The 25,910-nt window shown below is 45.7% G+C and overlaps 1 protein-coding gene across 1 annotated transcript in view; it reads left to right on the forward strand.

Moving 5' to 3' along the window:
* The first annotated feature begins 3,278 nt into the window (after positions 1-3,278).
* The window catches only part of Sag (S-antigen visual arrestin), a 37,769-nt gene continuing 15,137 nt past the window's right edge, over positions 3,279-25,910 (forward strand). Inside the window, exons 1-8 of the mRNA XM_051190655.1 lie at positions 3,279-3,344; positions 8,359-8,415; positions 11,435-11,543; positions 13,215-13,408; positions 15,787-15,846; positions 18,859-18,935; positions 20,116-20,251; positions 21,502-21,586. Of these exons, the coding sequence (XP_051046612.1) occupies positions 3,279-3,344; positions 8,359-8,415; positions 11,435-11,543; positions 13,215-13,408; positions 15,787-15,846; positions 18,859-18,935; positions 20,116-20,251; positions 21,502-21,586 (784 nt within the window). The remainder of the gene's footprint in view (positions 3,345-8,358; positions 8,416-11,434; positions 11,544-13,214; positions 13,409-15,786; positions 15,847-18,858; positions 18,936-20,115; positions 20,252-21,501; positions 21,587-25,910) is intronic.

The following is a 25,910-nucleotide window of genomic DNA, read 5'->3' on the forward strand; positions in this document are numbered from 1 at the left end:
GCTACCCCCTGGCTAAAAGAAATATTTTTTAAAAGACAATTTTGGGGCTGGAGACATGACTTGGTGGTTAGGAGCACTCACCGCTCTTGGAAAGGACCTGAGTTCATTTCCCAGCAACCAAATGAAGGTTCACAACCATCTATAATTTCAATCCAGGAAACTGGGTACCCTCCTCAGGCCTAGGCAAGCACCAGGCAAGTGTATGATACACATTTATGCAGACAGAACACTCATAACAAAAGTAAAAATACAACTCTAAAACCTTTTGCCTGGTGTGTAGTATACACCTTTAATTCCAGTACCCAGGAGGCAGAAGCTCAGATAGACTTGTGATTTTGAGGCCAGCCTAGTCTTATGAGAGTTGTAGGCTGGCCAGAGTGATAGTAAGACCTGTCTCAAAATAAGAAAAAAGTTTTGACTCAAGAGGCTGAGATGGAAGGATTATGAATTGTAAGCCAACCCAAGGTACATGGGTATGACCCTATTTCAAAGTAATACAAGTAGCTATCAGGTAAATTAAAAGCTTTGCCAGTTTTAGGTAAAACTAAAAGGGGGGCACAAAGGAGAGCTTATGGGAGACAGGATGAAACAGAATGAAGTTCAGTGACAGATGTGTGAAAATACTATCATCAAATCCATCACCATGGTAATTACTTCACTAAAGCATGAGCTGTTACTGCTGCAGTCCAGGAACTTGACTTGCTAAGTGTATGGAGTCCTAAGTACTCCTTTGGTTGCATGCTCAGAAACTGAGGAGGAGAAGAAGCAGGTTTACAGAAATCAAGGTAAGGCAACAGACCAGACAGTGGCTGTGGGCAGAGTGCTGAGAAAGGAGGCTGAGACCTGGCAGGTATTATCCAGGAGGGATTGAAAGCCACCAGACTGGGGGACAGGTACTGACACCCCAACCATCACACACAATAAGCCTTCCATTGCTACTGTTTTATTTCTAGAGTGAATTCCATTCTATATAGGTGAGTTAGTGGTCATAGCATTCCAGACTTTCAGTCCCTGGGGGTTTGAGGAAGTATGGATTTTTCCCCTCAAAGTGAGGGAAACACAATGTGGTGGGCACTCTGGGACCCTTCAGGTCCAGAGTCTAAAAATGAAGAAGAACCACTAATAAGTGTGAATGACAACTGGCCTGGTCCTGGTGACTGCAAGGACTTCCTTGAGGAAATGACATCTTGTCAAACTTGGAAGGACCCAGGTAGAAGGCTCATATCCACATACAAGAGTGACAGGACCTCCCCAACAGGGGAATTGATGTTTCAGGACTAAGGTCTGTGCTGGGTGTGGAGAAGGGTCTGGAAAGTATTGATGGATGCCCATCAGATATGGACTCATTGCTGCCTGGGGAAGATGGTGTGTGGACCCATACTGAATATGTAAGGATATAGGAAGATCGAGGGCCCAATAGGACTCTTGATGTGGAGTGCAGAAGAGGGACACATGCAGCTCAGCCCTGGGTTGACATTTCTCCTTGACCTTTTCCTTTATATGAGGCCTTCTGTCCGTTGAGCTTAATTGTATCTGTCACTTGAACATCCCCCTTCCTGATGATGTCGAGGAGTGAAGGGATAAGCTATCTATTTCCAGAACCCAAAGAGGTTTAGGATTTAAAAAAAAAAAATAGCTTTTAATTAGCTGTTCCTCGCTTTGCACCTTCCCCAGGCCAGTTGGATGGCTCGTGCATCTTTGGGATCCTCAGGAGATTGGAGCTCCCGTTAATGCTTAGAACTGCTGAAATGGCCAATCTGCCAGCACACTAATCCAATCTCCTCCCTGCTCTTCAAATCTGATTTGGTTTTTAGATACTGAGACCTCAGTGCCGACCATCCCCACAGATCCCTACAAATTCCCCACGTGGCAGCCAGGGGCCTCATTCTTGCCCTGTGGGGTCATCTGGTGGAACTTCACCAGCTGCCTCCAAGAGCTGGCTGCTCACCATCTGAAAACAAAGAGACCCTCTCCCAACCTCCCTGACTATCCTAACCGGTTGGTGACAAATCATAAGGTAAGTGAGAGCCAAACCCAAGCATTTTCAGAAACCAGAGTGGACACGGGGAGTCACAAGGACAGGCATGGTTGTGCAAGGCATAATACAGGGGTTTGCTACCTCTCACTTCCACAGGACTTGGCTTGGAAAAAGAACTCAGAGGGCATTCAGTCCTAGATCAGGAGATGCCCTGATAATCTTCCAGAGTGAGAAGAGGGAACAAATACATTGGGTGGGGGGGAAAGGCTTTCTTGATGGAACTATAGGGTTCTCATAGGCCCCTGACAGCTATATTTGGGGAACAGTCTGTTTCGGAAACATCTGTATGCTTACCATACAGTAAAGAAAAGCCAGGTGTGGTGATCCACACTTGTAATACCAGCACTTGCCAGTTTGAGGCCAACCTGGGCCACATAAGATGAGGAGGGAGAAGAAGAGAGAAGGGATCTAATCATGATAAAGTTGTTTGGTTTGGTTTGTTTGAGACAGAGTCTTAACCGTGTAACCCTGGCTGCCTTGGAACTCCCTTATGTAGACCAAGCTGGCTTCAAATTCTCTGTATTCTAGCTCTGTCTCCTCAGTGCTAAGATGACAAGTTACTACACCTGGCATGACAGCATTTTAGATGTGACCTGAGAAGTACATGACACTGACATTTAATCCAAAAAAGCAAAACTTCATTATAATCTAGCTGGTGAAGTTTACTGAAATGTTCAAATCTTACCAAGAAAAACAGAACACACCAAAATATATATACACTGGGCCAAGCATGGTGGCACATGCCTTTAATACAAGCACTCCAGAAGCAGAGGCGGGGGAATCTCTATGAGTTTGAGGCCAGTCTGATCTACATAGTGAATTTCAGGCCAGCTAGGGCTACAAGTGAGATCCCATTTCAAGGGTGGGGGATACTGGTGCTTGAGAAATGGTTCAGAAGTTGTGTTTGCCGCTCTTCCAGAAGACATGAGTTTGGTTCCCAGCACTCAGGTCAGCTTTGAGGGAGCTGTCACCCTCTTCTGGCCTCTTCAGACATCTGTACACATGTGGCACACATACACATAAATGAAAATGAAATATTTGAAATGTACGCTACAGTAAAGTACAATCAGTGAGACGGCTGATTTCCTCAAGCATGGATGCTGGAGCATGTGGGAGGAAATGTCCAAGGGAGGAAGTCTCAGGAGTAGGCTTGATGTCCAGAGTGTCCTTAACTTTATGTTTGGAATCACTGTACTTTCCCAGCCCTCCAACCTGACATACATCCCAAGGGACAGACAACATGGCAGCCTGTGTGAAGACCAGTAAGTCCCAAGTCATCTTTAAGAAGGTCTCTCGGGACAAGTCGGTAAGTGGTACAGAAGAGAGTGGCTTCCTGGAGATTGTTGTGAGAATAATAGGAAGCAGACATTTGCCAAGTATAAGTGTGATCAACTATCATGGAGCCCAGGGATGCTCTGTGTCCATGGGCTGGGCAATCAGTGAGAGAGGAGTGAGGAATACCCATGGGTCCTGCAGTTCCATTGTCCCACCCCAACCGTGTTAATTTTCCTTGTAAGTTATGGAAATGTGTTGTGTATTACAGCACAGGCCAATTTGAAAGCACACTGAGGCTGGTGTGTCTAGTAGCTACCTAATGGACAGTGCGGATCTGCCTCAGTCTACTGGCTGGTTTCCTTATGGTGCCTCACAAAGGAATCAGACTTCCACATATGCCTTCCTCCTGCCTGCAACTCTGTTGGCTGGAAATGTCATCATTTCATCAAGCACTTGGGTTCTTTGTGGTGATAGCTTTGGTACCCTATATCTTTTCGTTCTCTAACACCTATTTCCACTGTGTCTGACCATTCCTTTTCATCTGCACTTCTGATAGAAAAAGAACTGCTTTGTGCTAGTTTCCCTGGTCACTTACTGTTTCCCCCCAATACCCAACAGATATCTATTGTCTATAGCCATGCCTTCTTGAAATGCACCTGATCTCCAAACAGACATCATTTGAACCAAGAAATTTATTTCCTATTTTCCTGCCTCCCTCCCTCTTATGGGAATTGAACTTAGGGCCTCATACATGATAGGCCAGCACCCTCTCTCACCGAGATATATGTATGTATGTATGTATGTATGTATGTATGTGTGTGTATGTATGTATATGTGTGTATATGTGTGTATATGTATGTATATGTGTGTGTATATGTATATATATATGTATCCCCAACTTTAATTTTAGTTCTATTTTGAGACAGAATCTCATGAAATTTCCCAGACTTGAACTTGGACTCCTCCAGCCTTGGCCTCCTAAGATAATAGGATTCCAGGCATGTGCTGCCAGGCCCTGCTTAGTTTTTTGGTGGCTCAAGGATCAGAATGGAGAAGAATCCATCAATTAATGTTTTATGTACTGGGGTTTTTCTTTTGTTGGTTGTTTTTGTTTAGTTGGTTTGGTTTTTGGTTTTTCAAGATAGGGTTTTTCTGTAACTTTGGAGCCAGTCCTAGAACTCTGCCTCTGCCTCCAAGTGCTGGGATTAAAGGCATGCACCACCACCCCAACTGCCCCTCCCCACGTGACAATGGTGTGGATCTTGAGCATGACTGGCTCTTTTAGCCAGGAAGGTGTGCTTAGTTGTGTGTGGGTTACCAGAAGCTTATTGGTTTCACATGGCCATCCTTCTCCACCTATTCATGTCCTTGCCCTTAATTTCCAGGGCAGTAGAAGGGTGACCCTGTTCCCAACTGAGTTCAGAGTCATCACTCACCTCTGGGAGGATTCATGATCTACCACCACTGGGAACTTAGTCCCGTCTAGTCTGGATTGAATCTACAGCCTTTTCCAGGGTGAGAACAGTTTGTAGCTGGGCTTGATAGCGCAGACCTTTAATCCCTATACTTGGGAGGCAGAGGCAAATGCATCCCTCTAAGTTTGAGGCCAGCCTGGTCTACATAGCAAGTTCCAGGACAGCCAGAGCTACATAGTTAGACCCAAGTATCAAAAATAAAAGATATCAGTCGGGTGGTGGTGGCGCATGCCTTTGATCCCAGCACTCGGGAAGCAGAGGCAGGTGAATCTCTGAGTCTGAGGCCAGCCTGGTGTACAGAGCATGTTCCAGGACAGGATCCAAAGCTACATGGAGAAACCCTGTCTTGAAAACCCTCCCAAATAAATAAAAGATAAAATAAAAAATGTCTTAATAGCCTGCATCTTAATAATGGTTATTAACAGCTCCCTTGGCCTCCATCTCCAGCTCGTTCCTTTCCAGCCAAAGCTTGGGAGAAGAAAATGCTCCCCCATCTACTCACCTTCATCGTCCTAGAGACTCTCTTATGCCCTCTTTTCCCAACCATAAAGAGGCTGCCTGCCTCCCTTTCCCCTGCTAATCGTCCTTCCACTTAGCCTCAGGCAGGACTCAGTTTCTGTACAAGACAGAGCCAATCTCATCTTCCACAGCTGTTTTGGGTTTGAAATGACCGGAGTGTCTAGAGTGCTACCTGGTTGTGCCAGGGCATCTTCCTGGGCTCCTGTATCCTAAAGACCTTGCCTCACTCAGCATTCATCCTTACTCAGTGGCCACCTGATACAAAGGAGGCCATTGCTGACTCCAGAAACATTCTCTTCTCTTTAGCATCTTTCCATCTCTTTTGCCCTGAGAGCCACTCCTTCCTGTTGTCCGGCCACCTCCTGTGCAGTCTGCTCTTCAAAGGCAGAGCTTCCTGACCATACCCTTTGCCTGTCTCTTCCCCACCACTTACCTCAAACCTAAAGGCAGCAACATGGTGAGACCTCCATAGCCCTGAAGCCAGATACGGCATGTGCTGGGGTGGGGTTGCAGATCTGGAATGTTCCTGTGGTGCCGTAGACTGAAAGATGTTAGGCATGATGACTGTGCCCTAATTTCAGCACTTGAGAGGCTGAGTCGGGGCGGGGGGTTTGAAGTCAGCCTGGGCTACACAGTGTATTCTAGGATAGCTTGTTCTACAGAATGAGAAACACTATCTCAGAATAACACGGGGGCAGCCAGAGTATGCTGAGATGCAAGGGATTTGTGGTGCCAAATTGTTCTCTCGAAGCATGGGTAGGGTTTTCTCAGCTAGAGATGTGGCTGAAGGGCTTTCCTTGCTGTGCAGGCAGCAGGAACAGATAGGTTCAACAGCACTACATGGCCAAGGCCAAGGTGAGGGCTGAGGGGCCTGGAGCCCATAAGAGTCCTGTTGGCCACCTTCAAGGAACAGGATGCTATTCCATAGGAGGGAGGGAGCAGGCACATCTACAAATTAGGTGTCCACATGTTAGGGTTCCTTCAAGAACAGAAATAGATGGATATGAGGAAAGTTTGTGCCCCTGAGTAAAACTCGAGGTTTACTACCACTGGGGAACCTTAGTCCCATCTAGTCTGGTTTGGGCCTGTAGCACTGAGCACAGGTGCCTGTCTGGGCTGAAGAGATGGGATATTCCAACAGGTTTCAGAACCTAGAAGCCAACAGAGCTGCCCTCCAGGAACTGTGACCATGTTGGGAGGAATGTGCCAGCCACAGGCCAGGCAGGAAAGCAGGGGACAAGCACCACCTCCCCTTCTTTCCCTCAACGTTTGGGTCCATCCCTCATAGAAAGCAGAAGGCCAGGGAGTTCACTGGTCTAGAGGGTGAAGCTTGGTACTTGCTGCATCACACTTTGCAATGTGTGTCCCTGCATCCTTCGCCCAGCCCCCACCCTTCCCAGGTGGCCGAGGCCTGCAGAAGCACTGTGTATACATTTACAAGGTTTCTCACGGGATCCTCTCTGTTAACAGGGATCTAGAGGCATTTGCTTGATACAGCCTCCAACATCAATCATGCAAGTAGATCCACCTGGGAACAAATGATGCATTGTGGAGGATTGAGTATAAGACATGATTTAATGTCAAAAATCAGTTGGATTGTTTGCAGAAATAAAAATGTGTACTTGAGAGGCCTAGAGAAACATAGAGCTAGCCAGAATGCATGGTTTTGATCATTGGTGTACTTAGCAAGCACTGATTGAATCCCTCTATATACAAAGGCTGTATTAACTACCGAGAAGGCTGAAAGGGGCATAGAATACTCTAGATCAGCAGCTCTCAACCTGTGGGTTGCCACCCCTTTTGGGGTGGGGGTTGAACGACTCTTTCACAGGGGTCTCACCTAAGACCATTGGAAAACAGACAGTTATATTACGATTCATAACAGTAGTAAAATTAGAGTTATGAAGTTGCAATGAAAATAATTGTATGGTTGGGGTCACCACAACATGAGGAACTGCATTAAAGGGTCACAGTGATAGGAAGGCTGAGACCACTGCTCTAGATTCTCACCTCAAGGCATTTGTGGTCTCTGAACAGCAGGGAAGCAGCTCCCTGCTCCCCTACAGAATAGGTGAGGGGAATGGCTACCAGGAGAATGGTAGTGTCTGTCGTAATTTAAGAAAAGCAGTGAGGGAGAGAAAGACACCATGCAACAGGGTTCAGCCTGAAGGGGTTTTTTTTTAATTAGGAAAAGGGATCATAGAAGGGGGAAAGGGGAGGCCAGTCTCTGGAGACGGGAGCAGCAGGAGAGAGGAGAAAGGAAAAAGGAGGTGGGGGGAGGGCAGAGAGAGGGAGAGAAAGAAAGGGAGAAGGATGGGAGGTGGGCAGGGCCCTTTTAAAAGGGAAAGTAGTGAATGTGCAGAGGTGGTGCTCTTAGTGGCTGCACCTGAGGGTGTATCCTGTCAGAACCCTAAGGCCAGGCCAGTACACAGCAGATGCCTGAATACAACAGAGCCCCACCCACTGAGCTTCACAACTTCCTTCCTTGTTGCTAGTTTACCTGTACAGAGTTCACCCAATCACCCAGTGGGATTTCAGCCTCCTCTGGAATTCCTACTTCTTTTCCTAGTCCAGAAAGTCCTGGACAAGAAGACAGGGTCTTTCAGAACACAGCTAGAAATAGAAAAGCAGACTGTGCCCATGGGCATCTCCTTCCATGAATGCATGGGTTGGTCTGTCAGATGTACCTGGTTGCTAACAGACTGGACTTGATGGGAAGGACAGAACCCAGTGGAAAGAATTTCCACCGTCCATATGGATGGAAAGAATTCCTTGGAGCTGATATAGGGTTGGAAGACAGTATCCTGCCCTTTGAATGAACTATCTTCACCATAGTCAGGAGAGAAGGAAGTCACAGAGCAGCTGTGGAGCCAAGTGACTCCTCTGTTGAAGACTAATGGAAAGGGATGAGGCTCTAGGGTGGAGCATTTGCCTTGCATGTGTGTGGCCCCCAGGTTTCCTGCTCAGCACTGACTAAGGAAGAGAAAAACACTACTGGAAAGACTACTGGGGTTGTTGGCTTATAGGTGAACACCTTCCTTCTTTCTACAGGTGACTATCTACCTGGGGAAGAGAGACTATGTTGACCATGTCAGCCAAATAGAGCCTGTAGGTAAGTTGAATTTGGAGGGAATTTAATTCTAGTTTTCCTTTAAGTCATTAGACAATAACTAGCTTTTCATTAAAATAAAAGAATGGATTTCCAGCCAGGCATGGTGGTATAGTGGCATGATGGCACATTCCTCTACTCCCAGAACTTAGGAAGCAGAGGCAATGGATCTCTATGAAGTCAAAGCCAGCCTGGTCTACATTATGAGCCAGGGCTGTTTTGTCCCAAAACAAACTAACTAACAAACAAGCAAGCAAAAAGATGGGTCTCAGGCTGAAGAGATGGCTCAGAGGTTAAGAGCACTGGCTGCTCTTAAAGAGGACTTGAGTTCCTTTCCCAGCAGCCACATGGCAGCTCACAGCCATCTGTTACTCTATATCCAGAATATACGATGCCCCCTTCTTGCCTCTGTGCATAGTACACATAGATGGCATGCTCACATACATACAGACAGACATTCAGGCAAACACCCATATATATATATATATATATATATATATATATATATGTGTGTGTGTGTGTGTGTGTGTGTGTGTGTGTGTGTGTGTGTGTGTGTATATGTATATATATATATATATATATATTAAATAATATATATATAAACAAATCTTTAAAAAAATCACACTAATAATCTAATCAAAGAGCTAGAAATTAAAATGTCATCAAGTGGCTGCTGGTTGACCAGAAACAATTTGTTTTCACAGTTATTTATTTATTTGGGGGGAGAACAGTTTTCTATAGTCAGTTCTCTTGTACTTTAGTGTGGTTCCATGAATTGAACTCAGGTTGCCAGGAGTGTATAACAAGCATCTTTACCCACTAAGCCATCTTGCTGTCCCCTCAAAATAATAATAATAAAAAAAAAATTAAAGGATGGGTTTACAAACTCGGTACTTGCTTAGTCCTAGGTCCTGGGCTCAATCTTTAATACTAGAGGGAAAATTCACCTCTCTCCCTTCTGACTATGTATGCAATGTGTCCAGCTTCCTTGAGCTCCTGCCTCCATATTTTCCCCATCATGATAGACTGTACCCTCAAACTGATGTGAAAGAAACACAGAAAGACCTCAAAGGAGGTTTTGATCGAGAGACGATGTATGAAGTAAATGGGCTGCAGAAGTCAAAGACAACAGGAGTTATCCTAATCTTAAAAGTATAAATGTTTGGGCCTAAGGGAAGAAGGATCCAAAAACTACTGCCAATAGCATATGTATGTATGTATGTATGTATGTATGTATGTATGTATATATACATGTATACACATGTACATATATACATAATTTTATATACATACATATACATATACATATACATATACATATACATATATATATATATATATATATATGAGTGAATATGTGGCTGGACTAGCCATTTCTTATATCCCCAGAGCCACCTAGACTCTAGGAAACACCTAGGAATCCAACTATGTGTAGAAAAAGAAACTGTTCCTGTATGTGGTTTTCCTGACACAAAACCAATATATTTCAATTTTTCAAATGCAAAAAGAAAGATGGCCAAAAGAACAGGCAGTAGCAATGTCAGTAATGATGAGGATGCCAAGGGACTGGCACCTGTAGACTGCTGGTGGGAGTGTATGGTGTTGCAGCCACCAGGAAAGCAGCTTGGCAGTTTCTTTAAGAGCTAAATGCACACTTACCATAAGACCCAACAATAGTGCTCCTGGGTATTTATTGAGAAGTGAGATCTATGCATACAAAACCTTGCTTGGACATGGTTGTTCATAGCTGCTCCAAACCAAAAAGAACGAAAATCTCTCTTTAGTAGTAGAGGAATAAGGTTAAACAAAGTGTGGTATATCCATACCATGGACTACTATTCAATTATATATATATATATATATATATATATATATATATATATATATATAAGCAGCTAGTTGTTGTGGCATATGTATAATCTCAACACTTGGAAAACTGAGGCAGGAAGATGGAGAATTTGAGGTCAGCCTCAAAGAAAAAGAGGAGAGACCCTTTTTCAAAAAAGAAAGAAAGGAAGAAAGAAGGGAATGAAGGAAGACAGACAGAAAGAGAAGAAATGTAAGAAGTGTGAGCCATTGAAACCTGCAACATCTTACTGACATCTAAGGCATTATGCTGGTTAACAAGAGAAATCTCAAGGGGGCATGGACCTCCTGATTCCACTTACATACATTCTCAAGATGACAACATTCCAAAGGCAGCGCTTGCCAGGGCCTGAGGATGGTGGGAGCAAGGATGCAAGGATGGGTGGATGAGAGAGCCCAAAGGAGACCTTTGCAGTGCCAGGACGATTCTAAATAGACTGTGGTGGCTGTCACACCGGTCGCCTGTGATAAAGTAGCTCAGAACTGTACACTCCCATCATGTGCTTACCCATGTCCTCATTTAACACTGTATGTAAACTGTGAACACAAGAGGCAGCTGGATAAAGCACACTGGAGCCCTCTGTACTGGCTTTGCAACTTCCTCTGGCTTGATAAGCGTTTCACTATCTGTCCGTGTCTGAAAGAAGTTTGAGGGAAGCTGGCAGTTCTAAGCACTCCCTCAGTGGGAGAGATGCTTGCTGCCAAGACTCACATTCTGAATTTGATCCCCAGAGCCACGTTTTAAAAATGACTATTCTTATTCTTTCATGTGTAAGTGTGTGGGCCTGCATGTACACGTGTGCACCTTATGCATACAGGAGCCCTTGGAGGACAGAAGAGGTGTTGGCTTCTCTGAAACTGGAGCTACAGACATTTGTGTGTTGCCACATGGGTGCTGGGGACCAAACCCAGGTCCTGTGCAAGAGTAGCCAGTGTGCATAACTGCTGAGCCGTCTCTCCAGCCCCTAATAAAAAAATTACTATTTGTAAAAACAATAAAAAGCAAGCTGGTTTGGTGAGGCAGGAGGATCACTTGTGTATGGTCATCCTTAGCTACCTACATAGCAAATCCAAGGTTAGCCTGGGCTAGCCTGAGACTCTGTCTCAACCTCCCCCCTCCAAAACAAAAACAGAAGATGCCATATTGTATAGAGCGTTAAAGCCAGCGCCTGGTTTTCTCGATCTCACTCTGCTGGTTTTCTCTCCTTCGGTTTAGATGGTGTTGTATTGGTGGATCCCGAGCTTGTGAAGGGGAAGAAAGGTGAGTTGAGCTCCTTGCCCATCCTCCCTGCGCATCCCTCTGGCAGTGAAGGTTATTTCTGTGGATAGTAGGCTTTCATGTGGGAAGCCATGCCTATTGAAAGAGGCAAGAGTTTGTTTTTCTGCTGCCTTGCAAAGTTCTGTGCCACAGTCTCACGGTGCCCTTGAGATCTCTGGCAGTTGTGGTGTGTGTGTGGCAAGCCATTTGTTACTAATGACAGTCACAAAAACTGAATTAGAACAGATTCAAGCTAGGCTTATGATAATGTCGCTGACTCAGTTCCATTCTAAATATGCCTTTGGAGTAGTTGCTACTGGCAACCACAAGGCATTGTTCTAAACCTTGGATGTGCCCTCTGGAATATGTCAGGTGGGCTGACAACAGCGAGGGGGATTAGAGGGGCCACGGCAGGAAGAGCAGAAGACCCTTCTCCTGCTTCCCCACCTTCCTGGCTGCTCTGCAGCTGCCTGGTTTGAACCCAATTGGTCCCTGCCCTTTACCACAGAGATTCAGTTATCAGGGAAAACCACAGCTGAGTGGGTGCAAGCAGAGACCCGGCCCTGCTGTGGGTACTTTTCTAAGATACTGCCTCAAAGGGAGGACACACAAGTGGTTAGTGACTCATGTGAGTTTGTGGTTAAGGGGTAGCTGGCCTCAGAACTGGCACAGGAAGAATTCTCAGGCAAAGCTAGAGGACTTGAGGTACCACTTTTGGTAAGCCTTGAGATGGAGAACTAGGCACTTCCTGTCTTCAAAAAAAAAAAAAAAAAAAAAAAAAAAAAAAGCTTGAAGTGAACTCTCATACACTGGGCACAGGCTGTCTTTAATCAGACAGAATTTTGGGAAGTGGTGATTTGGAGCATGCTTAATGTGCTTCCGAGAGATGCACAGACTATAAATGAAACTTCTCAGGCTTGATTTTGTCTGCCTGCCTGGCCCAGGCCTTTGGCTGTCCCCTCAGCCTCCATATGGCTCAGGCACATGTCTGTTTGGCTTCCAGCACTGTTTCTCTGTCTCTGCAGACATCCTTCCCTCTCTAACCCGAGCAAGCAAGTGAGCACCATTTCAGACTCACAACTCTAGATCCCCAAGCTGGTGGACCAGGCGGAGGGAGGGTGGGAGAGAGAGAGGAAGCAGTAAGGCCAGGTGGACTGTCCGCATATTTTTAAACATTTATTACATTTTTGCTTATGTAGTGTGTGTATGTCTGTGTGTCTCTGTATGTTCACATGTATGTGATGGGTGCAGGACATACCTGTGGAGGTCAGAGGACAACTTGTGGAGAGTTGGTTTCCTCCTGCCACCATATGGGCCCCAGAGCTTGACTTTGGTTGTCAGGATTCACACAGACACCTTTGCTCAATTAGCCGTCTTGTCAGCCCTGCCCACAGATTTCTACCATCCTGGCAAAATAATGTGGTTGCCAGGGAGATGCCTTCCAATCCTGTGACAGTCCTGTTTAGGATAATGAACTCTAGCCCTAGGAACGTGCTGATTCTCCCAAAATGTGTCAGCCAGCTGCATGGTATTATTCTCTCAGCCCCCCGTTCTTTCCGGGCAGCAAAGCCTGGAACCCTGGGGGCAGACAGAGTGTGGTGTGGCCACTCTGTTGCTACCCCAGTGGAAGTGGCTGGGATAGATGGTCCTAACCTGTGTGCATCTTCTTCCCAGTGTATGTCACTCTGACTTGTGCCTTCCGCTACGGCCAGGAGGACATTGACGTGATTGGCCTGACCTTCCGCAGGGACCTGTACTTTTCTCGGGTCCAGGTCTACCCTCCCGTTGGGGCCATGAGTGCCCCTACCCACCTCCAGGAGAGCCTGCTCAAGAAACTGGGAGACAATACATACCCATTTCTGCTCACGGTGACTCTCCTTACCCTGCCTGCCCCCCTACCCGGGCCTGCCTCCTTTATCCACAGTACCTTATAAAGGGAACGGGGCAAAGAGAAGGGGGCAGAGGGAGGATTTCACATCTGTGGGCCTGTAAATTGCACCCTTGAAAGCAATTCTAGATTGCACAGTCTGTGATTGTCTGGTTTTAAGTCTTTGAAAATAGCCTCCCTGCCTCTGAAGGCACCATTTCAACCTGCCCTTTGGATATTTTCCTTCATCTGACTGCCTAATTAGATGAGTATGTGTTCTGTCTTCTGTCATTCAGCTATAAAAAGAAACTGGTAGCTGTGACCCTCAGTTGGCCCCAGGGAGTTCTAAGCAAGCAAGAGTCCCCTATGAGACAGGAGGTCTTGGTAGATCACTACCATCCTTTACCATTTTGCCCCCAACATGGCACTGGGAATTGAATCAGGGCCTTAGTCTGTCCCTTCACCTCTCCTGAGGCCCATGTATGACCCAGTGAAAGCCAAGTCCTCTGCAAGAGCTGGGGATGGGGAAGCTTCTGTGGCCCTTTCTGTTTGCACTGTTAATATCTTATTGACATTTGCACCTCCAAAATGCTGGGGTTCAGCCTTAAAAAGCCACACAGCACTATCCAAGCCAGGACATGGGTGAACCCCCAAAACATGATGCCATATAAGAGAAGCCAGACAAAAGGAAAACAGTATTATACAGTCCTGCTTCCTTGGACCAATGGGCATAGCCCCACTAATTTAGACAGAAAGTAGGAGAGCAGGTCTACTGGTGTATGGGGGAGGACAGGGATTTCTGGCTCCATGGATAGAGCTTCTCTTTGGGTTGATGGGAAGACTCTGGAGACAAATGGTGCACAGATTTAACTACAGTGAAGCATACATTGAAATTAGCTGAAATGGTAAAATTTTATGCTATCCTATGTTACCACAAATTTTAATATGAAATTCATTTTAAAAAGATTATTTAGCCAGACATGGTGGCCATTAATCCTAGCATTCAGAAAGTAGAGACAAGTGGATCTACAGAACTGGGTGATCCTATGCACCTGTGCCAAGAACCTGAAGTGGCATTACTTTTTTGATGACATGTCAGTGCATATCAAAACCTGTTAGAGGCCAGATATTTTGGTGTATGTCTTCAAACTTAGCAGTTAGGATGCAGAGGAAGGAGGATCTCTGAGTTCAAGGCCAGCCTTATCTACATAGTGGGTTCCAAGTCAACCAGTGCTAGCTAAATAGAGAGACCCTGTCTCAAAAACACACAAAAAATTAGGGAGGTAGACTCAGGTGAATTGCGGAGTATGAGGCCAGTTTGGGCTACACAGCAAGTTCTATATAGGGCATCCAGGGCACACAAAGAAACCCTGTCTTAACCTACCACCACCACCCCCCAAAAAAAAGAAAAAAGAAAAACAGAAGAATCTTTAGAAATGGGATTTTTTTTTTATTTTTTTGAGACAGTTTCTCCAGGCTGTCCTGGAGCTCACTGTGTAGACCAGGCTGTTGTTTGGTTTTTACTCCTTTGCTCTTTTGAGGGTCTGCCATCCAGCTCCCAAATGAATCACACACATGGAGTCATATTTTTACTTATATATGCCCAGCCTTAGCTTGGCTTGTTTCTTGCCAGCCTTTCTTACCTGAAATTATCCCACATAGCTTTTGGCTCTGGGCTTTTGCCTTTCTCTATTCCTGTATACCTTTCTTTACTTGCTGTGTGTCCTCTTGCAGAGGACCAGGGCGTCCAGCATCTGAATGGCAGCTTACACCTATCTGTAACTCCAGTTTCAGAGGTTCCATCTCCCTCTTTTGGCCTCTAAGAGTATCAGGCACACATGCAGGGCACATATATACATGCAGGCAAAATGCTTACGTACATAACATTTAAAAATTAATAAATCTTTTTAAAATGTGGTTTTTCAGCCATGAAAACTGGAATCTCAGCAATATGGAAGCAGAGGCAGGAAGATTGAAATTCAAGGCCAGCATAGACTAGAGAAAGATCCTATATCCCCTTGTCAAAAATATGATTCTAATCGGATGGTTCCCTTTTGAGCAATGTAACACAGCATTAATTGGCTAAAACTGGACTATCCTGGTACTCGCTCTGTAGACCAGGCTGGCCTTGAACTCACAGAGATCTGCCTGCCTCTGCCTCCTGAGTGCTGGGATCAAAGGCGTGCTCCACCACTGCCCAGCTGTTTTTGGCTTCTCAAGATTAGGTTTTTCAGTGTAACAACTCTGGAAGTCCTGGAACTCACTTTATAGACCAGGAAAGCAGAATTCAGTATTTTTGTGTCTTCTTGCATGATGATCTTATACTACAGGTAGAATAACTCCTCTGAATGAAATGGTTTTGTATTTGTGTCTTTCCAGTTTCCTGACTACCTACCCTGTTCAGTGATGTTGCAGCCAGCTCCACAAGACGTAGGGAAGGTAAGTTAAAGAAGAAATGCCACAGTCTCCTCCTCCTTCAATAGGCTTTTGGTTGGTTGTTTTAAGGCGGGGTCTTATGTAACTGAGACTGGCCTTGGACTCCTGATCTTCCTGCTGCCATCTTCCAAGTGCTGGGATTATAGTGATGAGCCACCACCCCAGGCTTTCAGATAGACCTTTAAAGTAGCTTTTTATTGTGGGAAATTTCAAATACACACAAAGATAAAGGGCCCAGCGTAAAGACTGTCCATGACCCATCACTCATCTCCAGCAATTATTAACCATGAACATTCTTCGGACAAGAGGTTAGATCCTCCTAGGTCTCACATGTTAAAGGAAAGCCACAGGCAACAGCAACAATACACAACTGCAGGACATATTAGATGGCCACAGGTCCTCGGGAAAAAGTCCCAGGCTTGCATGAGGGAGGGACAACAGATGCCATTCAAAGTCAGAATCCTTATACTGAGAAAAGGGAAAAGCCAGACTCTGGGGGGAGAGAGGCTCTGGTACTTGTGGCAGAGGGAACGTGCTCAGGCTGGTTCCTGCTAATTGAGGGGAGAAGGGATGAAGAGGGAGCTGAGGTCAGGGTGGAAAGCATAGGGAAGTCAGGTCTTGAGGACTTGGGGTGGAAGCAGAGTGACATGGGAGCCACCAGTGGGCCTGAATAAGCAGGCTCTGAGTCCCATGTATAAAGGGTCAAGAACGGACCTGGGGTTGGTCAGGCATGTGCTGTGAAGAGAAAGGGAGGGGAAGGGGGGTGTGACTAAGATGGACTAGGGACTTCAGGCCCGAAGGAAGGAATGAGGAGCAGAGGAGAAGGGGATAGATGGGTTGCCAGGACCCCAGGATCGACCATGGTGGCAGGTCTGAGCTGAGTATGAAGGACAGTAGTTGATAATGACAAGTGTAAGGACGGTGTCCCTCAGTGTGCTGTCATCACTCACTAGTGGGTCATGGGTCAGAAATGTCATTAAAATAAAAGCAGGTGGGATGGGATGGCACAGAAGAGAATTGAACTGGATGGAGTGGGATGGATGCTCTCAGAACTGGTCACATGTCACAAAAGGCCAATGTCACATTGTGAGAGTAGTTTCACATATATGTGTCTGTTTTCAAGGTCACACTGTAAATATTACTTGTAAAACATTTGAGTGCCATGGTTCAGACAGCTGAGATCAGGGACAAGGTGGTCACTCAAGAAAATGCAGGCTGGAGCTAAGAAAATACATTTGAGCCTTGTCAGATAGATCCACCAGTGCTCTTTCCAGGAGGCTCCAAACCCTGATTCTTAGATGACCTTTCTGAAGTTTTACAATCCTGTGTAGCCAGAGCCCCTCCCATCACCTCTATTCTTAGAGGGGAGAGTGTGTTAACTTGGTGGGTAGACTTCTGGCCTGAGAACCTCTAGTACCCTGGAGCTGAGGACTTGGTTGCTGCTGGGAGGCGTTAGGGACACATAGGAGATTATTTTACATATATGTTAATAAATATATAATACATGCATATAACACTATATATTATTATAATATATAGTACAATATATTTCATTACTATATAGGTTATATAATATAATGTCTTAATATTATATAATAGTTAACAGTACACAATATATGTGGGTACAAATTTTAAAGTCCATGATATATTACTATGTTTTTATTCAGTTTTACATAGCTATAGAGTGAGTACATCAGTCTAGGGGAGCCACACAGCCCAGGGAGTCCTATAGAAATATGTGGCTTGTTCAGAGACCAGCACAAACTGGGACATATGGGTGGGTTGGGTAAGTGATAGAACGGGGTGCCTATACATTGCCTGGCTGTTGGAAGTGGCACTTGTTTCTTTACAACCTATGGTTAGAGGTGCTATGTCCTTTAGTCTCAGAAGCTTTGGGTCTGTGGCTCAGCTGTCGCCATTGGCCTGTAGCATTGAGACACAAGAGACATCTTGCTTTCTGATTTTCTCTCTGGGCAGAGACCAGGATGTGCTGGGCCTACACAGGGAACTGAGGGATGGAGATAACAGACAAATGGTATTTACTCCATCAATGCAGGCTTAAAAGTTCTCTTTCACTTTGAAAATGATGTGCTCTTACAGTTTTACCTCATTTTGAAGGGGGGAAAAATCAACCATTGTAAGCCATTGCTGTCTGGCTTCAGTTGGCTTTAGGGAAATCACTGAGGTCAGAGTGTTTGCAACATGGCAGGACATTCATGTACACCACTCCCAGCCCCATGAACATCTGTGTCTGTCCCCTTTGTTGTGTGCAGCATTAGTCAGAAGCTTGTTCTGGGTGGACATTTGTGGACAAAGTAGATAAAGGTGTGGACCTACCAGGACTCAGGAGGCATGTCGACAAGCTGTCCTTCTGTAGGGCTCACAGGCCCCTGCTATTCCTTGTGCTGGCCAATTCTGTGTCAATTTCACACAGGCTAGTCATCCGAGAGGAGGCAGCCTCAGTTAAGAAAGCGCCTCCATAAGATCGGACTGTTGGCAAGCTTATAGAGCATTTTCGTAATTAGTGACTGATTGGGGAGGCCTCAGCCCACTGCAGGTGGGGCCATCCCTGGGCTGGTGGTCCCCGGTGCTATAAGAAAGCAGTGTGAGCAAACCATGCAAAGCAAACCAGTAAGCAGCACCGCTCCATGGTCTTTGCATCAGCTCCTGCCTCCAGGTTCCTGACCTATTTGCATTCCTGCCCTGACTTCCTTCAGTGATGACCAATGATGTGGAAGTGTGAGCCAAATAAACCTTTCCCTTCCCAACCTGCTTTTTTTGGTCATGGTGCTTTATCACAGGAGTAGTAACCTTAACTAGGGCACCCATCATGCTGATGCCAATGTTGAATTTGCAGCACACATCTCTACTAGTCTTCATGGATTAACCCCAAGCTAAGGTGAACAGCACAGCTAAGGGAAAAGCTAGGGCCATAGATCTGCTTGCAGGTGTGGCCTTCTGTCCTAGCAACAGAAGGGAAGTGCTAACCACTGACCTGTCTCTTGTCTCACACAGAGCTGTGGGGTCGACTTTGAGGTCAAAGCATTTGCCACAGACATCACAGATGGTGAAGAGGACAAGATCCCCAAGAAGTAAGCGTTCTCGCGTGGGACTGGGAAGGGTCTGGTGGTTTACAAGTAGGGACAAGAAACAGCCCCACTCTAGCCAGGTAGTGGTAGCATGTGCCTTTAATTCCAGCACTTGGGAGGCAGAGGCCAGTGTATCTGTGAGTTTGAAGCCAGGCTGATCTTCAAAGCTACACAAAATGGTTGGGGGCAATAATTAAATCATATGGGGTGGGGGGATAAAAGGTAATGACAGTGGGCTCAGGGACCCAGGCCCCCAAACCTCCCAGGTCATTTCTTTCATTTTCTCCCTTTTATTTTCTCTTTTTAATTTTTCTTTTCTTGTAAAATGGTATCACTCTGTAGCTAAGAATGGCCTAGAACTTATGAGGGTGGTCGTTATGCCTCAGCTCCTAAGATACCATGTCTATCTTTTTCTTTCTTAAAACACTCCTTAAACTTAGGATACAGTGCATGCACTAAGAAGCCTATGATTCTAAGCACTTTTAAACGCGTAACTCCACAACACGAAGTATATTCACAATGTTTTGCCATCATCAGAATCCAAATCAAAGCCTTTGTGTCATCCCAAACAGAATCTCTGTCACCAATAAACATTCCTCCTACCAACCAGGTGCTCCATTTTCCTTTAAATTATTTTTGAGAACTTCATACATATATGCAGTGAAATACGATGACACACATCTCCACTTTCTTTTCTTTTCTCCCCTCTCCCTCTTAACTCTGTGTCTCCTTTTGATTTGATAACTCACTTTCACTCCTGAGGCTCCATCCAGCCCATCCCGTCCCACATTGTGCTCATACTCAGCATCCACATCTCCCAGTGCTGGTGTTTCACTGCGCATCTGACCCATCACACTGTACAGACTAGCAAGCACTCTCCCGAGCTCTGTGCTTTTCATGCTTATGACAGCGACAGTGTGTCACAGTCGCACAGCGCTCTATAGTCTGGCCACAGAAGGCATCTGAAACCATGCAGGCTCTCCCGAGAGGAGGCTAAGTGGAGTCTGACAGGATGAAGGGGATCCTTGAGGGCACTGCTGGTTCAGCGTTCAGTTCCTGGGATCATGGAAGAGAGATTAGTGCAGCACACACACACCCATTCTCCCACGGGCCCGTGGAGGGTCAGTTTGCAGATGGGTGGGGGTGGGGTACCAACCAGGAACCCTGGACGTTTTCTCCTCAGGAGCTCTGTGCGGTTGCTGATCCGGAAAGTGCAGCATGCCCCTCCTGAGATGGGCCCCCAGCCCTGTGCTGAGGCATCCTGGCAGTTCTTCATGTCTGACAAGCCTCTGAACCTCTCAGTCTCCCTCAGCAAAGAGGTAATCCACATCCCCATGGCCATTCAGCTCTGGGGTCTAGACTAAAGCCTCACTGTGTGGACACATCCCAAGTCACCTTGTTTCTGCCATTGTGGAAACATGGATGTTTGCAATTTGCCAGCTTACTTCCATTACTTTGGAGCTAGTCACCATGAGCCACCATGGCTTACCATTGCACTTGTCGGCTAGCCCAATAGACTGGGGGCTGTAAGCATACTTCTCCTCCCATCCACCTTGGCCATTTTCCACTCCTGTCTCTCAGGCTGTGTTGCTCACTGTACTACTTAATATTGCTCACTTCCTTGGGAAATTGAGATTTCATAGAAAACTCACAGGGTAGCCATGTCAAGAGTGATGCCATCCGTGAGGAGAGTCGTGGCAGTAGAAGGTAAGAGCTGCTGGCCAAGGCTCTTGTGATCCAGAGTCAGTGATATACAGGTTAGCCAGTGCCACATGTATTATATATACACGTGTGTTTGTGTGTGTGTGCCCACCCAGAGCTGGATAACATAAGGTGTGGCTGGGTAAAGCTCCATGATCCAGCTTTTCTAGTGTCTTCTTTTCATTTCACACATCCCATCCCCAAACAATGAATCAAGGCAGGAATTTCAAAGAGCTAGTTAAATCACACCCACAGTGAAGAACAGAGACAAACGAATGCATGCATGCTCACTGGCTCGCTTACATTCAACTTGTTTCCTCCACTCTTTTTTTTTCAAGACCGGGTTTCTCTGTATTGTTTTGGAGCCTGTCCTGGAACTCTCTCTGTAGACCAGGCTGGCCTGGAACTCATAGTGATCCACCTGCCTCTGCCTCCTCAGTGCTGGGAGTAAAGGCGTGGGCCACCACCACCTGGCTTTCTCCACTCTTAATACAGTTCAGGACCCCCTGCCTGGGGAGTGGTGCTGCCCACATCAACTAACAATCAGCACAGTTCCCGCCCCCCACAGACCCACCTTATGTAGACAGTCCTTCATCAAGACTGTCCTCCCAGGTGATGGTTGGTTGCGTCAAGTTGACAAAGCTGACCATCACACCCCTCGGCCTCCTTGGCCTTCTGCAGAGAAGGGGCTGAAGGTGTCCATACTCTTCTCTAGAGGAAATGTTGCTATCATTTTAGCATCTCTAATACTGGGGGTGTTCAGCCCTATTCATTGGAAAGGGATTAAGAAAATCTTGGTGTAGAGAGCCCTCCGATACAGTTCCACCCCACTGCAATCCATCCTTCTGATGTCTCTCTCACTTTTCAGATATATTTCCATGGGGAACCCATCCCTGTGACTGTGACAGTGACCAACAACACAGAGAAGACTGTGAAGAAGATTAAAGTATTAGGTAGGACCTTCTAGAACTCTCAACCTCGTGCTGTTTCCTAGGGGCCACTCTAACTTGATAAGTCTCCACCTCACCTGTGTCCTTGGGTTTGCTTGCTGTTGCTGCTATCATTGACAATGGGACCTTAAAGAGAGAAGGGTCTTAAAAGTCAGCACATTCCCGGAGCTGTGGTGGCGCATGCCTTTAATCCCAGCACTTGGGAGGCAGAGGCAGGCAGATCTCTGAGTTGGAGACCAGCCTGGTCTACAAGAGCTAGTTCCAGGACAAGCTCCAAAGCCACAGAGAAACCCTGACTTGAAAAACCAAGGGGAAAAAAAGTCATCACATTCTGGCGATGGACATATCTCATTTGGTAGTGCATGCAGGAAACCCTAGGTTCAATCCTAACACCATATAAACAGGTGGTATACACCTAAAATGTCAGCACTTGGGTGGTAGAAGCAGGAAGATCAGAAGGTCAAGGTTGTCCTTGGTTATGTCTAGATTGGTCTACATTAAGGCCAGCCTCAGTGACATATCTAGATATGCCTGTGAGCCCCTACCTCAAAATAAGGCATTGCATTCACCATCATGGTCTCTTAGGCTGCCTTTTGTCCTGGTACTTTGTCTCCTCTCCTATAGATGGCCTTCCCATCCTCCCATGATCATGCCTCCCCAGAGATAGCCCCCTGAGCCAGGCCTCACTTGGGAAGTCTAGGGAGAAGCTTCTCTTTGTATTTGTTGGTTGGTTTAATTATTTATTTAATGTGTATGGGTGTTTTCCTGCATGTATGTCTGTACCATGTGCATGCAGTGCCTGTGGAGGCCAGAAGAGCCATCAGATCCCCTGGAACAGGTGGTTGTTTGCTGCTATTTAGGTTTTGGGACTTGAACCTGGGTCCTCTGGAAGGACAGCCAATGTTCCTAACCACTCCGCCATCTCTCCAGTCCCACTTCCCTTTTTGGACAAGTGGTAGTTTTTATTGATAAATACAGCAAGAGTATGGAGCAAGGAACTAGATTTGAAAACACTCGGCTTAATTTGAGGGCTCCTGGTGTGTCACCCTGGAGTCCCAGTTGGTTCCCACAGCAGTGGCTCCTCACCCACCTTACCAGGCCTAGAGGCACTAAGAGGTTCCACAAAGAATGACCAAGTGGGGAGGATCAACTCTGTTACTTGCTGCAGTGGAATCACCCCACCCCGCCTCCACTGCTCCTGTATATTAGTTCCTCAACTCAAAGCCCATCCGAGTGCAGGGATTAGAGCCTTGTGGCATACACCTGCAATCCTGCCACTCAGGAGACTCAGGCAGGAGGATTAGGAGTTTGAGGCCAGTCTGGCTGCCATACCTAGTTTTTATCTCAAAACATTAAAAGTCTAAAACAGCAACAACAAAATGTGTAGGTCTTTTGGAACAAACAAAACCCACAATGGATTGACCTGGGAGAGTAAATTCAGACTTCAGCTTCCAACTAAAACCTTTGATGGCCACAATGAGGTAGATTTACAGTGTGAGGGTAATGTTAGCCATCCCAGATTACCCAGGACAGAGGATACAGGAACTTCAATGTTAACATAGGCATTGTAGATGGATCAGAAGTTCAAGGCCATGCAGAGGCCAGCCTGGATTATATGAAGTCCCATTTTTTAAAAAGTTAGAGATATTGCTAGTTGGTAGCATGCTTACTGGGTGTAGGCAAGGTCCTGGGTTTAATCTCCAGTGTGTACACAACACACACACACACACACACACACACACACACACACACACACACAGTTTGAATGTGCCCACTGAAAACTCATGTGTTTGAAATTTGATCCTTACACTCATACTTTAATGATATTTGCAGGTGAGACTTTGGGAAGTAGCTAGGGTCAAATGAGGTTATGAGGAAGGACCTGTAATGACATTAGTGGCTTTGTAAGAAGTAAAGAGACTTAAATTAGCTCAGCTGCCCTGCCCCCACCATTTGAGGTCCCCTGCTATTAGAATCAAACAGGAAGGCCCTTATCAGATGCCAGCACCACTTGGGATTCCCAGGTTCCAGAGCCAGGGGCTGGTTAGTTTTCCATTCTTTATAAGTAGTCTTGCCTATGATATTCAGCTATAGCAACAGAAAGTGGACTGACATGTTCCTCTTTCCCTGTTTGTCCATCAAAGATGAAGTTCAGATCGTGTGCATGCATATTAGAGACTGTGGTTTTTTTTTCATATTGCCAATATGAATATTAATTTAGCCTTGTTTTATGTTGGTTTAGGTCTCTGTAGGACTGAATTATTCAGCATATTGTATGTAGTGCCAATACCCTGATCTGTGTGGTAGAGTCTATCTATCTGTCCATTCAGGCTGCTGTTGCAAAAAATAGCATAAATTAGGTGGCTCACACACACTGAGATGTGGGCCTCAAACGTGTCATCCTCCTGCACCTGCCTCCCTAGTACTGATATTTGCAGGGATATGCCACTCTATCCAGATAATAACAAACAGTATTTCTGGCAGTTCTGGAAGCTGGGGAGTTCAAGAACGAGGTTCTGGAAGATTGGTTTGATGAGGATCTTGTCCTCCAATAAGTTCCTAAAACCTCCTTTTCAAGGCTACTCATCCTGTTTATGCGTGTGCCAGCCCCATGACCACATCACTTCGCCCCAAAGCCCTCCTCTTAATAATGGATGCCTTCTTGGGCTAGTGAGATGAACCGGTAAAAGTGCTTGTTTCCCAGCCTGATGAAATGAGTTTCATTTCATCATGTGGGTTGATATCCAGAACCCACATGGTGGAACGAGAGAACTGACTCCAACAAGTTGTCCTCTGACCCCCAGACAAGGGCCTTGACATGTACACTGCTCCTTCTAATTGTGAAAATGTAAGAGATAATGTCACTTAATAATTTCAATTTCAAAAGAACAGAAGCAAACTTTCAGAAACAGCAGCAAAATCCATAATGTATCATTAGAATACTTGCATTCAAAATGATTTCAGCATAGTGTGGGTGGTACATGCTTGTAATGCTTGCACTTGGGAGCCTGAGGCAGTATTGTGAGCTTTAGGCCTGCCTTTGGTGCACAGTACAACCTGTTTCAAAATAAAATACTTCTCAGAGTTCATTGATTACTGATAGCAGAACTAATGGCCTTGAAAGAAACTGTTGCATTTTCTGAAACAAAATGTTAATAGCTTTCTATAACTTAGGCACATGATAGGTGCTTTAAATTGTTTCAGCTAGGTGGGGGTGGTGCACACCTTTAATCCCAGCACTCAGCTTCAGAGGCAGTGGATCTTTGTGAGTTCAAGACCAACCTAGTCTACAGAATAAGTTCCAGGACAGCCAGGGCTACACAGAGAAACACTGTCTTGAAAAGCCAACAAATTTTATTTTCTTTTTATCCTCAAGCTTGATTTTAAGACATTAAAAAGCATCTCTAAAAATGTTTTAAGTTTTCCAGGTAGGCTTTGCATATACCCTTAATCCTAGTAGCTTGGGAGTTAGAGGCAGGCAGATCTCTGAGTTTGAGGATAACTTGGTCTACAGAGCAAGTTCCAGGACAGCCAGGACTACACAGAGAAACACTGTCTCGAGAAACCAAAACAACAGCAAAAATTTTTAATTGATTTTATTTTTCTTGTTGCAACAGGATCTCATATAGCTCAGGTTGCAGCTGAGATTGTCCCTGAACTGCTGATCCCCTGCCTTGCCCTTCCAAGTCTTTCAGGCATGAGCCACCAGCCTCAGCTTCATTGTTACTCTGTTGTTTTCTGAGGCAGGGCCTTTCTTGTCCATACTGCTATGTGGACTAGGCTAGCCTCAAGCTAGCAGAGTCCCTCTTGTCTCTGCCTTCTGAGTGCTAGGGTTTATATGTGTTCATCACACACACGAAGAGACAGAGGACAATCTCAAGTCTGGTTCCTTGGGTACACTTTTTGGGGGGAACAAGATTTCTTATTGGCCTGGAGCTCACCAAATAAACTAGGCCAGCTAGTAAGCAAGCCCTAGGGATTCATTCACCTGTGTCTGCCTCCCAAGTGCTCGGATATGTGTCTACTGGAGACTGAGTGCAGATCTTTGTGCTTGCAAGGCACAAGGCTATCTCCCCAGCCCATTTTTGCTTTATATTTGTGTGTGTGTGTGTGTGTGTGTGTGTGTGTGTGTGTGTGTGTGTACGTGTGTGTGCCACATCATATGTGTGGAAATCAGAGAACCACCTGTGTGAATCAGTTCTCTCCTCTCCTTCCATCCTATGGGTTCCAGTAATTGAACTCATGACATCAGACTTAGTGACATTACCCCAGTGCCAGCCTGTCTTTTACTCTTCAGACCAATCCTATGCAATCATCACTCTCTTTT

This window comes from Phodopus roborovskii, unplaced genomic scaffold (assembly GCF_943737965.1).
Source record: "Phodopus roborovskii unplaced genomic scaffold, PHOROB, whole genome shotgun sequence".
NCBI lineage: Eukaryota > Metazoa > Chordata > Mammalia > Rodentia > Cricetidae > Phodopus > Phodopus roborovskii.